Below are 20393 nucleotides of genomic sequence, written 5' to 3' on the forward strand. Positions count from 1 at the left end.
TGCATCCATTTTTATCAAAAACATGAGTCAACTGACCCTTATTTTAGAACAAACCGCACAACCAGGACTTGTGGAAAGAATGGGAGTCATCCCCTTAGGCCCGAAGGACTTTGACTTCAACCTCTGTGAATAAAAACCCAACCCTGACCCGACACATGGGCTACTTATGCAACGTGGCATGATGCGGAGAGCGCAGTGCTGGGAGAATGTTTCAGAAACTTCTCTGTGGCAGGTCAACTTTACCCTAGAAACATGTTGTACCCGAGCAAGGAGTTCAGGGAGCCTTCAAACTTGAGTACAATGTGTGCAGGAAGGCAATCAGGTACAGGCAGGACCTTTCAGCCAACTGTTTTACCATTAAAATGTGGCAAAAGTTTCCGCAATAATCCAATTCATTTTACCGTGTCTTGTTTAAACATGCATGCGAATAGGAAATAAGAGAACGGTAAAAATGCACAATGTCAGTTAGTGGAAATACTAAGATCATGTCTGTAACGAATAATGTCTGTAACGCGATTGCGCATTATCTGGTTTTGATAAAAAACTATGCTATCAATATTAGATTCTGATTTTGGATAAAAGAAATAATGTTGTGATTTTGCCTGACCTCCACACAGCTGAAAAACTAATTCCAAAGACAAGAGGCAAGTGAGTTTATTTCCTGTGACGATTATCTCTGACATACCGCTTTCAAAAATACATCAACAACATACCGGCTTTGTCACACTGATCAATGGCAGGTGAATGATTTTAATCCAAGTTAGGGAGACATAAGGCTGCAAGAGTGGAGTTAAACATTTAACACAACATTGCCACCTGGTGGTGAAAGCACGTCATCAGAGCAGCCTGCAGCACAGCCGCCAAGTGCATGTTTTCACTGGCGGCCATGTTAGCCCCACAGTCACAAATACAGAATAGCCTTTATTGTCGTGAATATGGGAATTCCCCATATACAATATTTTACATTTTGAGTGTCTAGAAAATGCTCAAAACACAAACAAACGTAAGGCTTGGAAATCAGATACACACACCCAAAATGAACATTTTAATTTTACCTGGATTTCCGGGGTTGTAATTGAAGCCTTTTGTATTTCACATAAATATATTTTCAGAATTTGTGAAAGCCGTTAATGGTGATACGTCTGAGCTGTTGTCTTGGCCAAGACAGCTCTTAAAATACATTTTAAATCTCAATAGGACTATACTAGATAATGTTAAATATGTTTATTTACTAATGGGTGTTGTGTTATTCATTGTGTTATTTTCTAAATTAAATTCCTGTGTAATCATTCACATGATCTGTTATTCCGATTTCATTTAAAAAAAACAATACCAGCACGAAGATTATAGCAATATCCTTGTAACCAATGTCCAGGTTGTCTTCATCTAACTTCCACTACAGTTCCCACAATGCCCCATCAGCCGACCCCGTGAGCGACGCCTGCAGAGATCTTCATAGATGTATAAACAATGCAGCTAGGCTGACTCGTTTCGCAAAGAAGCAAAAAGGGACATCCAGATGGTTGTTAGAGCTGCTGAGAGGAGGAGCCTTCCCACAACGTAACCGCAGTTTACGTTTGGCTTAAAGGAGACGCAACAAAGCGCACAAAATGGCTGTGCGCCGAGCCCGGGCGAATAAGTAGGTTTACTATAGCTTTAAGAATGGGAAAATAGTGTGTCTGCTTCTTTAAAATACTATCGGATTATTACTGAATAGAAAAGTTTTCAATTTCTAACCAATTAATATATGCCTTTAATGTGCGACGAACCCTAGGCATTCACAGAAAATGCCCCGTTGTTGGATAAAGGCCGCTCGCGATCAAAACAGTCGTCTTTAAACCAGATGTCGTCCATTTTTACTCAAATTGCAACTAAACCTACTTGACTTTAAGCTGAAGTGCAAGTAGGCTGAGGTGTCTTCGCGGTAATGGAACCCGCAGGCGACCGAACCGGGGGTGTAAATAAAGGTGACGAGCCGGCGGAGGACAAGGCCACAGAAAGGACCGCGGCCACCAGTCTGACCGTTACCCCGCGCAGGGGGCTCAGAGAGCGGGGAGCGTGCCGCTCGAGGTCCGCCGTCTGCGCTTCACTAATTGAGGTTAACGGAGCATCATCCAGCCCACAGAGCTCAGGGCGGGTGTTGAGAGACCGATCAACGAGGGCAGTACCGGCCTGGCTAAAGGACACCAAGAGTGAAGACGAAGACGAACCGAGCCCGGACACCGGCGCGACGAAGCGGAGGAAAGTTTCCAACGCGAGGCGGAAGAAGCCGTCCGAATGTGCCGAGGCTGGAGGGGGGGTCGCAGATGACAGCCTTCAAGGCACAAAGTACGTTTTGAATGCAAACGTCATAACGTTAGCTAAACGAGATGCACATGCGTTTTATAATGAGCAGGACTAAGCTTGTGTAACGTGTGTGTGTTTATGTCGGCGGGGTCAGCGCCTGTCAAAAGCACGCCTTCAGCGTGACTCGTCCCCTTCCTGCAGCTTTGGATGGGAGGGGAGGGGAGGGGGCAGGTGGAGTAAAACGCACCTGGTTTTAGAAATAAAATAAAAACGCGTTTTTAATACTAAATCTTTTAAATGTATTGCCGTATAAAAAAAGATGAATGGTGGCACATCAGAAGTCTGTTTTCTCTTCCGTTCCAACAGCTCAGGGGACCCCAAGAAACCTGCCACAGATGCTCAAGGTAAGTGGGGGGTGTGGGGGGGGGGGGGGGGGGGGCTCGTTGATGTGTCTCCTGCTACGTTTAAGTTAAACTCTGATTCCGAGCTGCCTGGTGTGACTGCACGTGGGCCTGGCACACTTGATGGGAGACGGCCTTGTTTGATGTTGTGCGCTTGTGCTCCCTCACCCCAGCTCTACACTCCAGACGCCCCCCGAGCCGCGCCAAGGCCCCCTCCGGAAGGGCTGTCCGCGGTTCTGCCAAGCCTGTGTGCAAGACCGAACCCGGAATGGAGAATCCAGCTGGTGAGCAACCTGTTGACAGCGAGTGCTGACACGTTTGGGAGTACACAAACCCTATCGTACAGATGCCGGATGTTATCTGTTCAGGGGGTTCTGTCAAACACCTTTTTGATGCCAATTTGAATCCGTGCTACTTTTTCAGCTACAAATCTTTGCAATCTCTTATTGGTCGCTCACTCCCTCTTCCACTGCGAGACAGTGATGACGTCATCACGTATTTTACATCAAAGTGCAATAGTGGCTTATTAGACATCTCTCCCATTGGTTCAATGCTTCATTTTTGCTTTTACGGATTTTTGTTTTTAAATGATTCACGTAGCATACTTTTACTCTTCTTTTAGTCCTCTGACCACTCAAAGCTCTTTAAGCCTACCTGTCTCCATTCATCCATTCACACACTGATGACAGGAGCTACCGTACACAGAGCCACCTGCCCATCAGTAACTCACATTCACACCGTAGTCACAAACTGTACACTATTGAGGGACTGTATGAATGTGATAAAGGTCCATGAATATTTGATTTGAGATGTGTGGCCTCTCATGCTTATGACCTCTCCCCTTTCTCTTGCAGCAGAGAAAGTAGCGGTAGAAAACAAAGACAACTATGAAATGTGAGTATATTTACCCCCTTTGGTGAAAGATAATGTGCCCATTTTGAGTGTCCACTCAGTGCTAGACATACATTCTTCAGAAAAAGATATCCCACTTATTAATTGCAGTAGAACACTTCGGTTTTGTTCAGTAGGTATGTGGGAACGTTTGAGTTGTGTTATTTAGTTGAAGTGAACCTTTTTATAGATGTGATTATGTAACATCAGACTTTTCAGTTTAGAGATTTAAGGATGGTGACAGAGATAAAGATTAGCGGTGACTTCTCTGACTGTAGTTTTATTTTGAAATTTAAGAAAGGAATCGTACATTTATTAGCTTTAACAATGGAGGAACTGTATCGTATCTTGTTGAGATATTTATGACCCTCTGAACCTATTGCTGTAGCAGGCTACTGCTTTGTGTTTTGTCCAAGTGTGTGAATAAGTGCAAATGTGTTTGCACTCCCGCTGTCTCAGCCAAAAGAAAGAGGAGGGAAGTGAGGACGTCCCTGAGACGGTCTTGGATGATGAAGACGACCCTCCATTCGGGGATGACCTGAATGACCTCAGCTACCAGCCACAGAGTCCGAGGTACGCTCCTCTCTGGTGCATCCACGTGAGGCCGTGCAGACAGACAGCGGGGCGTTCTGTTTCAACACGTTTGGTTGTTTTGCTCTCAGCGGTGCGGAGGAAGAAGAAGGTCTCTGCAGTGATGAAGATCTCCCTTTTACAGATGACCTAAATGACCGAAGCTACGATCCCGACGCCGAGCGGTGTGTATGTGTGTATGTCTGACTAAATTTACGTATACATAGTCCGGTCAGTGACAGGACATTCCTCTTCATCTTTTTAAGGGATGTGCAAAAACCAAAGCGAAGAGCTCCACCGAGAGCAAAGGAGAGGAAAGAGAAAGAGAGGGCGCTTAAAAGCGAGAAGGAGGTGGCTGAGGTAAAGATTGAGGGTTTGGACAACGTGGAGAGTCTGGACGAGGAAGTGAAGCTCGAGGACGAACCAGTAGACGACCCGGATGGACCCAGGAAGTAAGTGTTACCAAAGTGCTTTTAAACCTGAATGTAACATGTGAGTCCCTGATAGAATCTAGGAAGTGTTTGTATTTGTCTCTTTTGTCTTTTTTTTTTGTCCGTGTTAGGAGAGGCAGGCGGAAAAAAGACGACAAAACCCCACGGCTGCCAAAGAGGAGGTGAGGTTGAGGGGGGGGGATCACAATCCAAGCTTCATAACATTAAAGTATCACTGTTGCATTATTTAATCTGAAAATAAAGCGCAAGTGGCAGTGGCTTTGAATTTGCTTTTTCAATGTTTTTTTGGGAAGGCTTGAAATCCTAGCTCAATGATATATCAATATACTATTTGTAAGCTACAAGAGCCACTAGTTGAATTCACACGCTGTCTGTGTGCTCATATACTGCATGAACGTACATCTATTTTCTTACACGCCTGCTTGAGTATTTGGTTCTCGGCACTGATGCTGCGATGACGTGGTCTTTGCCCCACGCAGGAAGAAGCCACCGGTGCAGTACGTGCGCTGTGAGATGGAAGGATGCGGGACAGTCCTGGCTCATCCTCGGTACCTGCAGGTTTGTCTCCGCACACGCACAATCCCACCGAAGACTATAGAGCATACCATGAAACTGCAGTACGCTAGCGTCTCCATTCTTCTGTTAACGATGACCTGTGTTTTTTGGTTTTGCACACTAGCACCACATTAAGTATCAGCACCTGCTCAAGAAGAAATACGTGTGTCCTCACCCCTCTTGTGGACGGCTTTTCCGTCTGCAGAAGCAGCTGCTACGTCATGCAAAACACCACACAGGTACCTAATACTGTTCAATCAGTGCCTGAGAATTTCTTGATGAATTTCAATGGAGAAATTAGTGTTTTTTTTTGTTTTTTTTAAATGTTTACTTTTAGACCAGCGGGACTACATTTGTGAGTTCTGTGCACGTGCCTTCAAAAGCTCCCACAACCTGGCTGTTCACCGCATGATTCACACGGGAGAAAAGCCGCTGCAGTGAGTATATACCATATTGATCAGTCTCTTTCTTTGCTAACCAAGTTCTTCAGATTTGCTAAATGAATACATGTGGTTTTCTTTGGATATTTTGCCTTAGGTGTGAGATCTGTGGCTTCACGTGCCGCCAGAAGGCGTCACTCAACTGGCACATGAAGAAGCACGACGCTGACGCCACTTATCAGTTCGCCTGCTCCATTTGTGGCAAGAAGTTTGAGAAAAAAGACTGCGTGGTGGCCCACAAGGCCAAGAGTCACCCCGAGGTGCTGATTGCAGAGGCTCTGGCGGCCAATGCTGGCGCCCTCCTCACAACCCCTGCGTCCCTGCTGGAGTTGCAGGGAAACCCTGTGCAAGCGGAGGCCGCCAGCCTGGATGTGCACCCAATTGGGCAGGAGGGGCAAGTGGACCAGCTTAGCCGACAGGTGAGTCACCAGGTGGTTTTACTGGGACAAGACCAGAGCCTCCATACCATGCAGGTGCCAGTGACGATTGCCCTGTCCGCCATGAACCCGCCTTTGCCAGCCGAGAACCATCAGCAGACCCACCTCCAGCTCCAGATGCCGGTCCAGTTTGTGCATCCCGCTCAGCACCCCCAGATCCAACAGCTGACGCTCCACCCTGGCCAGGTGGTTACCCCGCATCAACCCCAGCTGCACCCTCTGCAGTCGTACTCCTCCCAGCAGCAGGGCCCGGGGCAGACCCAAATCCTACAAATGACCTTCCAGCCGGTCAGCCAGGCTCAGACGCACATTCAGCAAATCCCCATTCAATCGACAGCGCAGCAGCTTCAGACCCTTGATGCGGCCGCTGTGAGCTCGCCTCTCCTGGCCCCGCCCCCGCCCCAGGACCCGGCCTCCAGTAACGGGGACAGCTTTATTCTGGACAATGCGGTGCTCTCGTCGTCCTCTCCATCAGCCAGCTCCCTCGCACAGACTGAAGTAATGGGGGGCGACAGCGTGGTCTGGGGACAGGAGGGACGCAAGGACGTTCTGTCAGACAGCGTCGAAAGACAGTCCCTCATGTAAAAGGACAGCGAACCCCAAAACAGCTGGTAGAAGGTTGTCACCAGTGATCTGATATGCCGCATTGCATTGTTTTTAAGTAAATGTAAGATCAGTATTTCCCCTATTTCTAATTTCAGAGGGACATGGTAGGGGAACCACTGAAGATTATGTATTACGCACTATTCACTCGGACATATTTGGTAGCTTTTTAGAACATCTGTATCAGGGAGCTGTGTGTGTAAGCTGTTATCTTTGTACATAAGTCTGGTAAACTGAACTAGCTTTTCATGTGAGTGTGTTTAACGATGCAGAGGTTGTTATAATGTAATGTAATAATATTGCATAATTATACAGTGCACATCTAGTGTGTTCCTAATAAAATAAATTAGCTCTATTCATCTCACAAATTAACAGACGACATTAGTGAGGTGAGACAATGGTTTAAAAAAAAAAAAACTGGGCAGCTATGTTTCAGTTAATATCCAGATTTATTGCTTTGTTTTGCAAGGTTAAAAGAAAATGTTAATCTTAGGAGAAACATTTGAAAACCTAAAAAGTCTTACAGCTGTGTAAAAAGTCAAGAACACATATTTAGCTAACTGGGGAGTGCCATTAAACCTGTTACACCAACATTTAAGGAATGATGACCCACCTAATGTATATACACTACTCACAAACCCTAGGATGCTGTAGCTCACACACACAAACCCTTAAAATAACAGCAAGCACAGTCACAAAGTTGAACTTAAAAGTGAAATGAGATTTGATAAGCAAAGCTATGTAGAAACCTCAGAGCAAATGTCAATACCCAAATTGCACCTCTTCTGGATTGTGATTTAGGATGTTTGGTAGAGCAAACAACTATTCACTTTAAAAAAAATAAAAATAAAAACATTGATCCAAAGTGTATATTCACTGATGTGAACCAACACACATAAACCCAAGGAATCCCCCCCCCCCCCCCCCCAGGCTTGAGCAGAAACCGTTTGTTGCCTGAGTCATTAGCTGGTCCTCTTAATGCATAGTGGACGTTTCTACAGCATGTTTACCTACAGAGGAGAGACAGAAAGCTGCATCAGGACATGTTGAGCTGCTCTCGGCCCCTCTGCGTGACGTACTGCTTCATTGCTCGCTTAGGAGGAGTCAAGGTGTCACTCAGTCCCACCTTCCTCTTCTTCCCATGCTGCCCTGCTGACTCCTCCTCCTCCTCCTTAGTCTGCTTGAGGTTCTGGGATCCTCCTGCGCGGTACTCGGCCTGATCCGAACCCGGCGTCCCCTCGCTCACGGCCGGTTGGCTGTCCGTCTGGAGGTCACTGTCATGAGCGAACTTACACTTGATCCCAAACCTGCACCGTCCATTTTTCCTGTACGACACGCACACCTTCTTACCACCGATCTGGGAAGGTTTGGCCTGCATAGTGAGGGGGACGTGTTTCTGCAAGGCGCTGAGCTTCCGGTCCGCCTGCGCCTTGAAAGGATTCGCGAACACGCCGCTGTCAGAGGAGGTGTTCAGGGAGGGGGGGGGGGAGCTTATGGGAGGCGAGGGGACTCGGGAGGGAGGCGGGGACGGTGGGCCGGAATGCTAAAGAAGCCAGCGTGTGGGGATGCGCAGGCGATGAACAGAGTCTCGGGTCCTCTGCCTCTGGTTCGGATCCGCTGGACGCGGAACCGGACTCCAGCAAAAAGTTGCGGGTTTTTCGGACAGTTGACGACTCGCCACCCATTAAACTGTTTTCACAAAAGGGGGGAAAGAGAGAGCGGGAGACGTTAGCTAGCGCGACCCCCTTAACATATCTGGTGATCTGTTTTATGTACACTTACCAAACGCCCTCATAGTTCGCGTACTCCGCGTCCCCGTCGCTGTCGGACTCTGAGGACACTCCGTAGCCCACCAGAGAGCTCATGGCTTAACTCGACCGCGGCTACGCTAGCTAACGTTAGCTGCTCGGCTTGGACTCTAAATTAAAGCACACGGATGTACCGTTCCTCGGCTTGATGGAATAGTCCAGTAAAAGGTTAAATGCGTTGAAATACCACCGCGGGGAAACATTTAAACATTGCCATTTCCTTTAGGAACGAGCTAAACGCCAAATTGAAGGTCCAGTGTTCGCTGCTGCAATTCAGTCGGTGCTCTGCTTTCCCATTCTGGCCGTGCACTGCCGCCAGCAGTCCAGGAGGGGCATTGCACGGCATATAGTAATAATAATAATAATACTTTGGGTTTTTTGTAGTGCTTTTCTTGGTACCCAAAGACGCATTACAATTTAAATCGAATTAAGGGAAAACGTACAGATATGAGAGACCGTAAACACTAAACAATAAAATAATAGTAAAATAGAACTTGAGAAGACTGGAGAATGAGGTATGTCATGTACATACTCAAAAATAGAGGTACCAGTTTGTACATCTGTACAAATGCTTGTCGCAGGGGAGGTACCCTTTTGAGAGACAATTGTGTACCTTTCAGTCCTGGTCCATTTATGTACCTTATCAAATTATACCAGTTTAAGTACAGTTGTGTACCCTGCAAGACATAAATGTACCTTTTAATCTATACGGTACAGCAATGTACTTCATTAAAAGGGTACCCCCCAGTGACAAGCTATTCTGGACTTTAAGGAGACAAAAATGTACCAGAATTGTCTACACAATAATTGCTTCTTTACCATTTATTAACATCAATGAACATGTATGTTTTCAGATAAACATGGCAGCATTTATAGTGTAAAAATCTTAATTCATTCAATTGAATATAGCTACATATAAAATGAATCAATGTCAGTGCGTAACATAACAATATGTAAAGATTGCAGTTACATTAACATAAGGCAGAATACTTTAAAAAATAACACACATTTAGATAGAACATACTTGCACAGAATACCTCAAGGAAACATACAGTCTATCATCAACTAAATATGTGTTGAGAGCTTGATGGTCCAACTCATTTCCTGGACTGAGCAAAATCTTCAGTTACTTCAGAGCAATCAGAAATGTTGTGTTTGTGTTTTCGATAAACATCCAACCCAAAAGAATGATAAAAAAAGCAGACTGGCAGTTACTCATCCCACAGGTTATGTTGAAATGAGGGTCGTGTGCATGTACAAGTCCAATATGATGAATCCGTTTTCTAAGAGTAAAGGTCCTCTTTGAGCATTTTCTTCACTGATGCAGTCCAGGCATGATCAGTGAAGAAGGTTGACAATTCGAGTTACAGTTACCGGCAGGGATTTGTCTCCATCCCCCGTGATGTTTGCGATGCGCCTCTGGAGAAAGGTCAGTGTCTTTTTCGAGTATCCAGGATATGCCATGTTGAAGACAAAGTACATGCAGAAGGCTGCAATGAAGGCCTCATCCACCAGAGTGCAAGAAGAAACCTCAATTCCCTCGACATTGACCACACTCTGGCCCTGTCTGGACCATTCTGCCTTCAGTTGAACGGTTGGATGTGGAGTTTGAGGATTTTTCTGCATAAAAGAAAAGAATGTTAGCATACATAACAAGATCAATATGATAAAGAGTGCACAGTGATCTAAAAGAACATTAACTTATGACTAGTGGCTATGCAGGACACCAGGTATTTTCCTGTCCAAGCATAATGAAATCCTCAATCTTCTCCTTGAATATGGATAGCAAGAGGAGGAGTCCACCCCTGAAGTCAATTCCTTTGATTTGCGTACGTATTTTACAATTTTAATGCATTTCAAGGAATGTTGGTTGATACAAATAACCTGCAAATTCCAAGACAGGCTACCGCATGTTACTTCAGGTTCAGTACATTAAACTAAAATGTATTAGCTTTTAAAATGTATGTGAGAAATAAACGAATTAAACATCATCAAGATAATGTTGCATTATACCCCCACTAGGTGCCACAAACAGATTAACAGTGCAATACCAATTCAGTGGAACTGTCCACAGTCTCGGACTGCACACAACTGACACAATGATGGAGCAAAATTATTTAGTTGTATGTGCTCAAATCAGTACCTTTAATATCTTCAGCCAAGGCATCCTCTCTTGCTTCCATGTATAGTTTTTTCAGTGGCGAATCCTTGACAAGTTTCAGCATATTTGGGAGAATAGATGTGAAGTTCTCACTGATGCGGTGGCATATGTTGACTGGAGAGGGGTGCATGGCATCAACCTCATCGCACAACTGAGATTTAAAAAAGAAAAATAGGGGAAAGAAAGGCATAATGTATTATAAGTATTAAGTATATAAACAACATTTATCAACACTTTGATTTTTCTGAGGAACGCTGTAGTGGCAGCCAGGACAGATGCAGTAAAATCTTAATTAATTACAACTGTAGGAGAAGTCTATATGAACCTCTTTTCAGAATTTCTGTTAAGTGTTAATATATAGACCGGGAGCAATTTAAAGCACTGACTGTAGCTGAAGTTGGCAGCAGCTTAATTGTTCTTACCCCAGCGGATGTTTTTAGGAATGGATATCGCCTCAACAGATCTTTTGACATTCCTTCTGCTATTTCTCGGCGTCTATGCAAAGGTTTTCATTATGCCGTCTTTCACCAGATTCATGTCGGGATGCAACTTTCTGTATTGCTCAAGCAGTACCTTGATATGAGCCTCAACAGAGGTTGCATCCTCCCCCACAATGCATGATTCCTTTATCAAAGCAGATATCACTGGTTACAGATCATATGTACACAATATGACAATATGATCTTGCCTTAGCTTTTGTGAGATTGAGGGGACTTACTAGAGATGGCTTCAGTCGTTTTGGACACGTGGATGGAGATTCTTCTGGGGTCTTCAGTGATCTTGCTTGCCGAAACTTTTCTTTGACCCGTTTTACTTCCTCATTGGTGATTAGTGGAGCCCGTTCTGTTTTGAATTTTCTCTTGAGTTGGCTGTGCCAGGTATGCTGGTTGTTCCAAACAGATATCATGAAAGTTAATTATGCATACTTCTGTAAATCTAAAATCTGTTCAAATTAGAGACCAAAGGAGAGGTACTTACATAACCATTCCCGTGTACATCCCTTAAGAAAGGGTACTTCACAATCAATGCTTTAACGACCTGAACGTAGTCCAAGTTAGTTGGATATCTGTCTCAAACAATGACAAAACAAACCACATTACGGTGAATAAGAGACTGCAGGAGAAAATATAAATATAACTTTCTACCGGTTTAAATGTATGCTTGTTGAACAGGTGTATGGATAAAGTATTGGTATTTACTTGCAAAGGTTTAATTACATTTACGGTAACAAGTGTAGTTGTCATCAACTCAGGAAAAATGTTATATTCACTGCACCTGGTTCACTGACTTCACTTCGTGCACGTGTTATTGTGTGGGTGTGTGCCGGGGTGACACGTTTGCATGCGTGCATCTGGTGGAAAATTATAAAAACCATACATATTACATTTTATGTTTTGTATGATATTTGGAAAAGAACACTTGTACACAGTCCCAATTGTTTTGTTACGGTAGCCTACTTTGTTTCTTGTGGACCGGCTATTTAGCATCTAAGCGGCTCTGGACATTGTAATGGCAAAATATAATGATGCCATAATGTTTTATTAGATTGTCTAAAACCAATCATGACTTTAATTCTGAGGAAGTTCCAAGACACCAGCTGTGCGGGAACTATCTGAGCAGAAGAATCTCAGAGCACCTCTCCTCTTTGATCCCATTTGTCTTTGCATAACACCGCTGCGTGGATGAAGGAGAAGGTGTGAATTTCTTTGGCTATTGTCCTAGATCTAATCAAACATCTGTTGTAAGCACCTTGAGTTTTCCTTTAGGTCTCGGACCTCCTTGCCTGCCTCAAACTCATTAGCATAACAAAACCAAGGTGTTAACCCTGTCGATGTATAAATATAGCCGTGTTACTCTCAAACATTAAGAAGAAGCTTGCCACTGCCTGTCCATGTATAGCTGTTGCAGGCCTCTTCTTCCTTGCAAGGAATAAACAGAAAATGCAACTTTGATTCACAAGAGACTTTACAACTGATTCCCGATTGCATGAGAAAATCTTCCACAACAACATCTTGTGGGAATTGTGGAATGGAAATGACTGCAGGCAGTCTGTGGCAAGTAGATTCCAAACTGCAATACAGCAGAAGAACAGCATTATCAGATTAGGACAACACCACCTCAATGAAAGATAAAAAGAGAAAGAAATGGTGAAAAATTATCCTAATTAATACATTACCGCCTCTGGTTTGCTGGGGAAACAGAAGCTTCACATGTTTGTTGTTCTGGGTTGACCACTTTCAAAGTAAGGGTGACCTCCTTGTGGCGGTGTGTGAAGTCTCTGAATTTTAGCTGCTTTTTGAAAGACTTGTCAAAGAGATATGCAATCAATCATATTTTCTGTGAGTCTGCAGTCCACTGTCTCTCCATCCACATCATTGTCTGAAATATAAATGAAAAAGCTATTAAAAGAAGCACTGAAACTCTGGACATACAGATGGTGACTGACGAAATTCATAAAAAAAACAACCTTTTTTGCAACTCGCTGTAATGTGGTTTGTAAATGAAGTTTAAAAAAACCTGTATATAATCATTATATGTCATAACATCATATCTCAGCAGCTGTTTTACTCTTTCAAATAATCAACCATCTACAGAAATGTTTAGTATGTTATTTTTCTACTTCTCATACTTCTCATTAATTATTATTAATAATATTCTTTAAAGTGAGCCTCTTATGTTCAATAGAAAAATACATCATACGGTCGGTTCAGTACTGGAGTTCCTGCAGGTGTCAGGGTGGGGGTGCTGGAGCAGGTTGCAGGCGGAAGGAGGCAGGACTCAAACGCAGGAGTTACCAGATATCCAAAAGGTGCTCTTTATTCACCAATCTCAAAAACAAAGGACTTGCACCATCGACAACTGACATAAGACAATGACGCGACAAGGGACAGCAGGCACACGGGGCTTAAATACACAAGGGAGGTGCAGGTGATTGGACACAGATGGAAGCAATCAGGCAATCACATGACAGGACAGGAAGTGAAGCTCACCCAGAGACACGAGACACAAGAAAACTACAAAATAAGACAGGAAGAGGACCCAAACCGTGACAGCAGGAGTGCTTTGCCACAGGTTTATCCCCGTCCACCATCAAGGTGTATGTGGCGGCCCTGTCGGCATCCCATGCCCCACTAGACGGGCGTTCTCTGGGAAGACACCCGCTAGTATCCCGCTTCCTTCGTGTCACCCTGAGGCCAGCAGCCAGCACTAGAGTTCCGTCCTGGGACTTGGCCATCGTACTCGAGGGTCTCTCCGGTGCTTCCTTCGAGCCCATCGCGGAGGTCGCAGTGAAGTATGTGGCTCTTAAGCAGTGTTGGGAAAGTTCACTTTCTACATGAACTAGTTCAAAGTTCAGTTCACAAATTTTAAAATGAACTAGTTCAGTTCATAGTTCAAACTTCAAAATATTTGAACTTCACAGTTCCAACTAGTTCAGTTCTTTTTTTCCATATGTTGCTGCGAGCTATTATTTTTCTAAATTATTGCCACAGCCCAGAACCACAGACAGCAATTATTTTATCAGTTTTAACACTGAAGCTATGCATCAGATTTAATCTTCATATCCAATTTTGAATCCTTATCCAACCAGGGGTTACATTAGCATTGAGGGGACAGCATTTCCCCTTTGTTGCTTTAATGTTGCTGTCCATTCACTCCACACTAGCAGCAGCTGCAGCGTTCACCCCTACAGTACATTCTCAAACACATGCTGCTTGAATGGTCTTTTTTAAATAAGGAAACCACAACAGTTATCATTAAGGTGCAAATGTTTGCAAAGAAAGCTCAGATTCCTCCCATCCTCACCGACCTTGTCAGTAACTTCATAAAACTCATTTAAATTATTATACGCCGCCTCTTTGCTACACGCAGCTGTCGCCTCCATGCATTTGTTCTTTTTTTTTTGATGACGCAAGCGGCGGTGCGACACTGGTGGCTGGTGTTGCCAGATTGGGTGTTTTTTCCGCTACTTATTAAGGCGCGTTTACAGTGTGTTTTCTATAGAAATCTGGCACCCCATTGAACGATGTTAACCTGAAAGAACGTGCCGTTCATAGACAGCAGAATGAACGAGTTCACAGTAACGTTCATCGGGCATTAATACAGTACGTTCAGTTCACGTTCGCCCAAAATATGAACGAGTTCATGAACTATCGTTCAATGAACGCGTTCAGGCACAACACTGCTCTTAAGACCCTTTTTCTGCTCGCTATTTCTTCCCTCAAAAGAGTTGGAGATATGCAAACCCTCTCGGTGGGCCCATCGTGCTTGGAATCTGCACCCGGTATGGTAAAGGCGTTCCTACTTCCTTCCCCTGGCGACATTCCTAAGGTCCCGCCCGCTACGGTCGGGCCTGTTGTGCTGCAGGCTTTCTGTCCTCCCCCGTTTCTGATGTCGGACCAGGCGAAGCTTAACCTCCTCTGCCCAGTCAGAGCCCTAGACTTCTACGTTCGCAGGACAGCCCTCTGTAGGCTCTCCGAACAGCTGTTCGTATGCTTCGGGCCCCCCCAATACTGGTGGCCCAGTCACTAAGCAGAGGATGAGCAAGTGGGTGGTGGAGGCCATCACACTTGCTTACGAATCGGCCGGCCAGCCCGCACCTTTGGCTGTCCGGGCCCATTCTACTAGGGGTATGGCGGCTTCTAAAGAGTGTCGCTTCACGACGTTTGCATGGCGGCAGGCTGGTCCTCTCCCCACACGTTCGTGAGGTTTTACCACCTTGGCCTCAACGCTACACCTGGAGCACAGGTGCTCTCGTCTGAGTGTGCGTCTTAAACTTCACACCACGGTCACTTGCTCATATGGCAGAGTGGGTATAGGGTTCCGACAGCGTCTTTACACAGCTTGAGTTCCCTGAGAGGGAACGTCTCTCGGTTACGTATGTAACCTTCGTTCCCTGAAGGGAACGAGACGCTGCGTAAACGTTCTGCCATACTCCCGGCCTGCCCGTGGCACTTGATTCGGCCCTTCAGAGATGAATGGTCCTGCCCTTCGGGTCCCTTTATAGGGCCCTGGTCCCAGCGTCTCCCGCCCATGATGTACCAGCTCACCATTGGTTGAATTTCACACGTGCTTGACAATCAGTGTGCTACCTTGGGGAACTATATTTTGGCAGAGGAATTAGGATTTGTTTTCAGTAAATAATCACATTTTATGTTACTGTGTGTTTAGACTAGGTTGTCTATAGCAACCATTTTAGTAACCGTTTAATAAAAGCTCACTGAAACGTGATTTACAGTGATTTTAGAAGACTAGTTCAGGTGGGTAATTGGACCCATTTATCTGCACAGGAAATTATATGTCTGTTTTCAGAAATGCAGGGACAATTTATTTATTTATTTATTTATTTATTGAGCTGAACAGGGATGGCAGGTTGAAGCATCTTTTTGCCACTCGTTCTCTTGTGATCTTCTGGGTGGCACTGATGAGGGAATATCCAGATACGGCCTTAAAACGTCTCCTTCCTTTTGCCTCCACATACTTGTGAGAGGCAGGCTTTTCCAAACTGGCTGAGCTCAAAACAAAAACACCACGTTCAAATGAGGCTGTAAATCCAAAACTGAGCTGAGAATTCAACACATTTGTAGAACAAAATAGTCTCATGTGTCACATTGAGCTAAAACTAAATGCAGCCTTTGTAGAAATGTTGCCAATAATTAAAGGCTAACAACAGCAATATAACAAAAATAATAATAGCTCTAAATACCTCAACTATAACACCTAATAGGCCTATAATACTACAATTACTTCGAATGCTGCATGTACCCCTTCAAATGGTACAAATTTGTTCTCTCTTTTGCTTTAAGTCACTTTGTACCCTTTCTGTTAGTCAAAAGGTACACGTTTGACCTCTTAAAGACCAATAGTGTATTATTGAGGGAACATTCTCCAAAAGTGTACCCATAAGTACAAAACTGTTCTTCTCTTGTACCTCTATTTTTGTGTGTGTAGTAGTAAATCCCCCATTGATTTTTTTTATTTATTTGAGCAGTAACCATTCTGCTCAAAAGGAATGGGCCGAAGCAAATGAGCTTATAAGCGCCCACCCCAAAATTAAATAAAATTGGTCATCTCACAATAGTACTACAGACCATAGTGCCAAATACAACAAAACAACATTAACAACTATTACAAAACAATTATAATTAATTATATACACTTACAATGTCTGATCATGGTAGAATACTCCTAATGGACAATATTTTCTTTTTTATACTTGTCAAAAATCTTTTGTTTGTATTTACACTCACCGGCCACTTTATTTGGTACCCCATGCTAGTAACGGGTTGGACCCCCTTTTGCCTTCAGAACTGCTTCAATTCTTCGTGGCATAGATTCAACAAGGTGCTGGAAGAATTCCTCAGGGAGTTTGGTCCATATTGACATGATGGCATCACACAGTTGCCGCAGATTTGTCGGCTGCACATCCATGATGCGAATCTCCCGTTCCACCACATCCCAAAGATGCTCTATTGGATTGAGATCTGGTGATTGTGGAGGCCATTTGAGTACAGCGAACTCATTGTCATGTTCAAGAAACCAGTCTGAGATGATTCCAGCTTTATGACATGGCGCTTTATCCTGCTGAAAGTAGCCATCAGAAGTTGGGTACATTGTGGTCATAAAGGGATGGACATGGTCAGCAACAATACTCAGGTAGGCTGTGGCGTTGCAACGATGCTCAATTGGTACCAAGGGGCCCAAAGAGTGCCAAGAAAATATTCCCCACACCATGACACCACCACCACCAGCCTGAACCGTTGATACAAGGCAGGATGGATCCATGCTTTCATGTTGTAGACGCCAAATTCTGACCCTACCATCCGAATGTCGCAGCAGAAATCGAGACTCATCAGACCAGGCAACGTTTTTCCAATCTTCTATTGTCCAATTTCGATGAGCTTGTGCAAATTGTAGCCTCAGTTTCCTGTTCTTAGCTGAAAGGAGTGGCACCCGGTGTGGTCTTCTGCTGCTGTAGCCCATCTGCCTCAAAGTTCGACGTACTGTGCGTTCAGAGATGCTCTTATGCCCACCTTGGTTGTAACGGGTGGTTATTTGAGTCACTGTTGCCCTTCTATCAGCTCGAACCAGTCTGGCCATTCTCCTCTGACCTCTGGCATCAACAAGGCATTTCCGCCCACAGAACTGCCGCTCACTGGATGTTTTTTCTTTTTCGGACCATTCTCTGTAAACCCTAGAGATGGTTGTGCGTGAAAATCCCAGTAGATTAGCAGTTTCTGAAATACTCAGACCAGCCCTTCTGGCACCAACAATCATGCCACGTTCAAAGTCACTCAAATCACCTTTCTTCCCCATACTGATGCTCGGTTTGAACTGCAGGAGATTGTCTTGACAATGTCTACATGCCTAAATGCACTGAGCTGCCGCCATGTGATTGGCTGCTTAGAAATTAAGTGTTAACGAGCAGTTGGACAGGTGTACCTAATAAAGTGGCCGGTGAGTGTATATTTAAACAGGGTGATATTTGGGCATTGTTTCATGTCTTTCTCTAAGTTATTCCACAATTCCACCCTATTAACCATAAGGCTAAAACTTTTCAAGGTTGTACTATGTTTTTGCGTCCTAAAGTTTAATTCATCACGTAATGCATAACCACCAGTACGTTCGTGAAACCTTCTTTGTATTTGACTTGGTAATAGTTTGTGCCTCGCCTCATATAGCATCTCTATTGTTTGGAACTCAAAAATGTCATAAAACTTCATTAACTTTGATTTTAAAAATAATGAATTTGTGTGGTCCAAAAACCCAACTTTATGAATGAGTCGGATGGCTCTTTTTTGCATTGTTACTATTGGTTTTAATGTGCTTTTGTAGTATGTTCTACCCCATACCCCAGAACAATAATGTAAGTGGGGCAAGAGTAGAGAACAGTATAACGTATGCAGATCTTTGATGTTTAAAAAATGCTTTACTTTTACAATTACTGAAATACTTATTGATATTTTAGTGGTTAAATATTTGATATGAGAATTCCAAGTAATTCTATCATCTATAATAACTCCAAGGAATTTGAATTTGTGCACTGGCTCTATAACGACACCGTCTATCTTAATAACTTCCTGGGCATTGGAATTACTTTTTCCAAATATCATCATTTTGCATTTACTGTTGTTGAAACAACTTAGTAACCTGTTTGAGTTCCAAAGTAACCATTTGACACAGTTGTTTTAAATTGTTTCCGGATGCAAAAATATATGAATCATCTGCAAACGAAATAAATAAAGTATTTAGACGTTTTGCAAATATCGTTTATGTAAATGTTAAACAATTATCAATTATCTATGTGATGCATTGAGGAATGTTTTTTTTATAAAAAAAACTTATAACACTAATAACTTACTTTCATTTTTTGGATGACTTTTCTTTGTTTGAGATTCATTTTAAAATTTGCCTTTAATCTTCAGCCCACAGCATCAAACGACCTTTCACACCCTGATAGTGTTTTTTTTGCTGTGTATTTTCCATAATCTATTTGGCTGTTACACAACTTAAGGTGAAATATAAAGCCCTTTAGTAGTTAATAGGATATTCTGACCAGTTTCTTTTATAACATTGCACATATGAATTGGCCTAATTGTAACGTATTATTTTATATATATATATATATATAAGAGAAAATATTATTTGTTCTATGTATTAGTGCTTGCTTGTTTATTTGCATTTGTTTGAAGATCCCAGGGGTCTTTCTTAAACTATTCCATCCAATGAATGGCTTCTTTACTAAAGTCTTGGTGCTTTCCCTTCCCACTGGTTTCAGTGGATGAAGGTTATATGCCATTCTCACTATTTCAGTCCGCTGAATTGGAGGGGAGATCCTTCCTCTGCCGTCCTCCCTAAAGTTTCTTCCTTTTTTCTCCACGTTGAATGGTTTTCTTTTTCATTATGGGGGAGTTTTTCCTGTGCTGACGTGAGGGTTTTGGGACAAAGGACGTTGCATGTGGACAGACTGTATCACTTGTGATTTTGGGCTAAACCAAATTAAATGAATTTAATTAATAAATTCTACAAATCACAAATGGTCTGATGGACTGAATCCATGGGGATATTTGTGTCATCGGTGGTAACACCTGCCGGGAAGAAGCCATCACTGAATGGTATGAATAGCCAACAGGACTCATTCACCTGTTGCACATTGGGCATGTTGCTTCCTGGCAGTCTAAATGGAACATGCCGGACCCATCACACCTGTGTCTTTTCTATGACCATGACATTTTAAAATGATTTTTATCTTTGAGTCTCCGATATGCAGATATAGACTTCAATGAAGAGAAGACATCTATTCATCTTAATATTCTATTTGTGCTTTTCTGTTATAACAGTAGGGTTTTTACAGCAGTGTTACAAAAAAGTGAAATAAGTTCACCATTTAAGACTAGATGACTGTCAAATGCAGTAATCTAGATTGGCCCCATCAATGGTGTAATTGCTCTATTGATCCATTCATTTGCATGAAGGCCTGAGCAGTGTTGTAGGTCGAGGTGAAGTTCATTGGACATTTAATCATCAATAATCATACTTTCTACACATCAAGTATGCTGAAGTAAAAACGAAAGAATAGTTTCCTGAAAAGGCTTTTTATTTGCTGTGATCATTGTATACTTTCCTTAAAAGAAGACATGTTCAAATAGTCCAGGCACTATCCTACTTAAGCTGACACCATATTTGCCCTGGCGACTTCCAGTAAGTCAGATAAGCGCCTCATGAATTAGTTCATGAGCTCCACCCTCCCCTTTCCTCCCCTTTCCTCCCTTTTCCTCCCCCGCTCTATCC

General features: G+C 43.4%; 1 protein-coding gene, 1 long non-coding RNA gene and 1 other non-coding gene across 5 annotated transcripts; 1 reads left to right on the forward strand and 2 right to left on the reverse strand.

The window, feature by feature from the left end:
* The first annotated feature begins 658 nt into the window (after positions 1-658).
* On the forward strand, positions 659-7075 carry zfp91 (ZFP91 zinc finger protein, atypical E3 ubiquitin ligase). 3 transcript variants are annotated; one of them, XM_037471748.2, is made up of 13 exons: positions 659-1639; positions 2119-2328; positions 2653-2690; positions 2861-2971; positions 3542-3581; positions 4038-4151; positions 4241-4333; positions 4415-4600; positions 4711-4761; positions 5080-5158; positions 5280-5394; positions 5493-5592; positions 5693-7075. In XM_037471748.2, the coding sequence occupies exons 1-13, from the start codon at positions 1611-1613 to the stop codon at positions 6615-6617; spliced, it is 2091 nt and encodes a 696-aa protein (XP_037327645.2). In that variant the 5' UTR covers positions 659-1610; the 3' UTR covers positions 6618-7075. The 3 variants fall into 3 exon arrangements, with proteins under 3 accessions (XP_037327645.2, XP_037327642.2, XP_037327644.2); XM_037471745.2 differs by having other exon boundaries at positions 1585-2328; XM_037471747.2 differs by having other exon boundaries at positions 1585-2328; positions 3545-3581.
* On the reverse strand, positions 7066-8772 carry LOC119217837 (uncharacterized). Its single transcript, XR_009956966.1, has 2 exons — positions 8418-8772; positions 7066-8324 (listed from the first exon to the last, which is right to left on the reverse strand). It is a non-coding gene; the product is annotated as an uncharacterized LOC119217837 (transcript).
* A 1820-nt stretch (positions 8773-10592) lies between these two features.
* Positions 10593-11743, reverse strand: LOC119217848 (uncharacterized). The gene is made up of 4 exons (XR_005120306.2): positions 11583-11743; positions 11323-11487; positions 11027-11228; positions 10593-10755 (listed from the first exon to the last, which is right to left on the reverse strand). It is a non-coding gene; the product is annotated as an uncharacterized LOC119217848 (long non-coding RNA).
* Positions 11744-20393: the final 8650 nt, after the last annotated feature.

The sequence above is a fragment of the Pungitius pungitius genome, chromosome 9 (assembly GCF_949316345.1).
Source record: "Pungitius pungitius chromosome 9, fPunPun2.1, whole genome shotgun sequence".
In the NCBI taxonomy this organism is placed as follows: domain Eukaryota; kingdom Metazoa; phylum Chordata; class Actinopteri; order Perciformes; family Gasterosteidae; genus Pungitius; species Pungitius pungitius.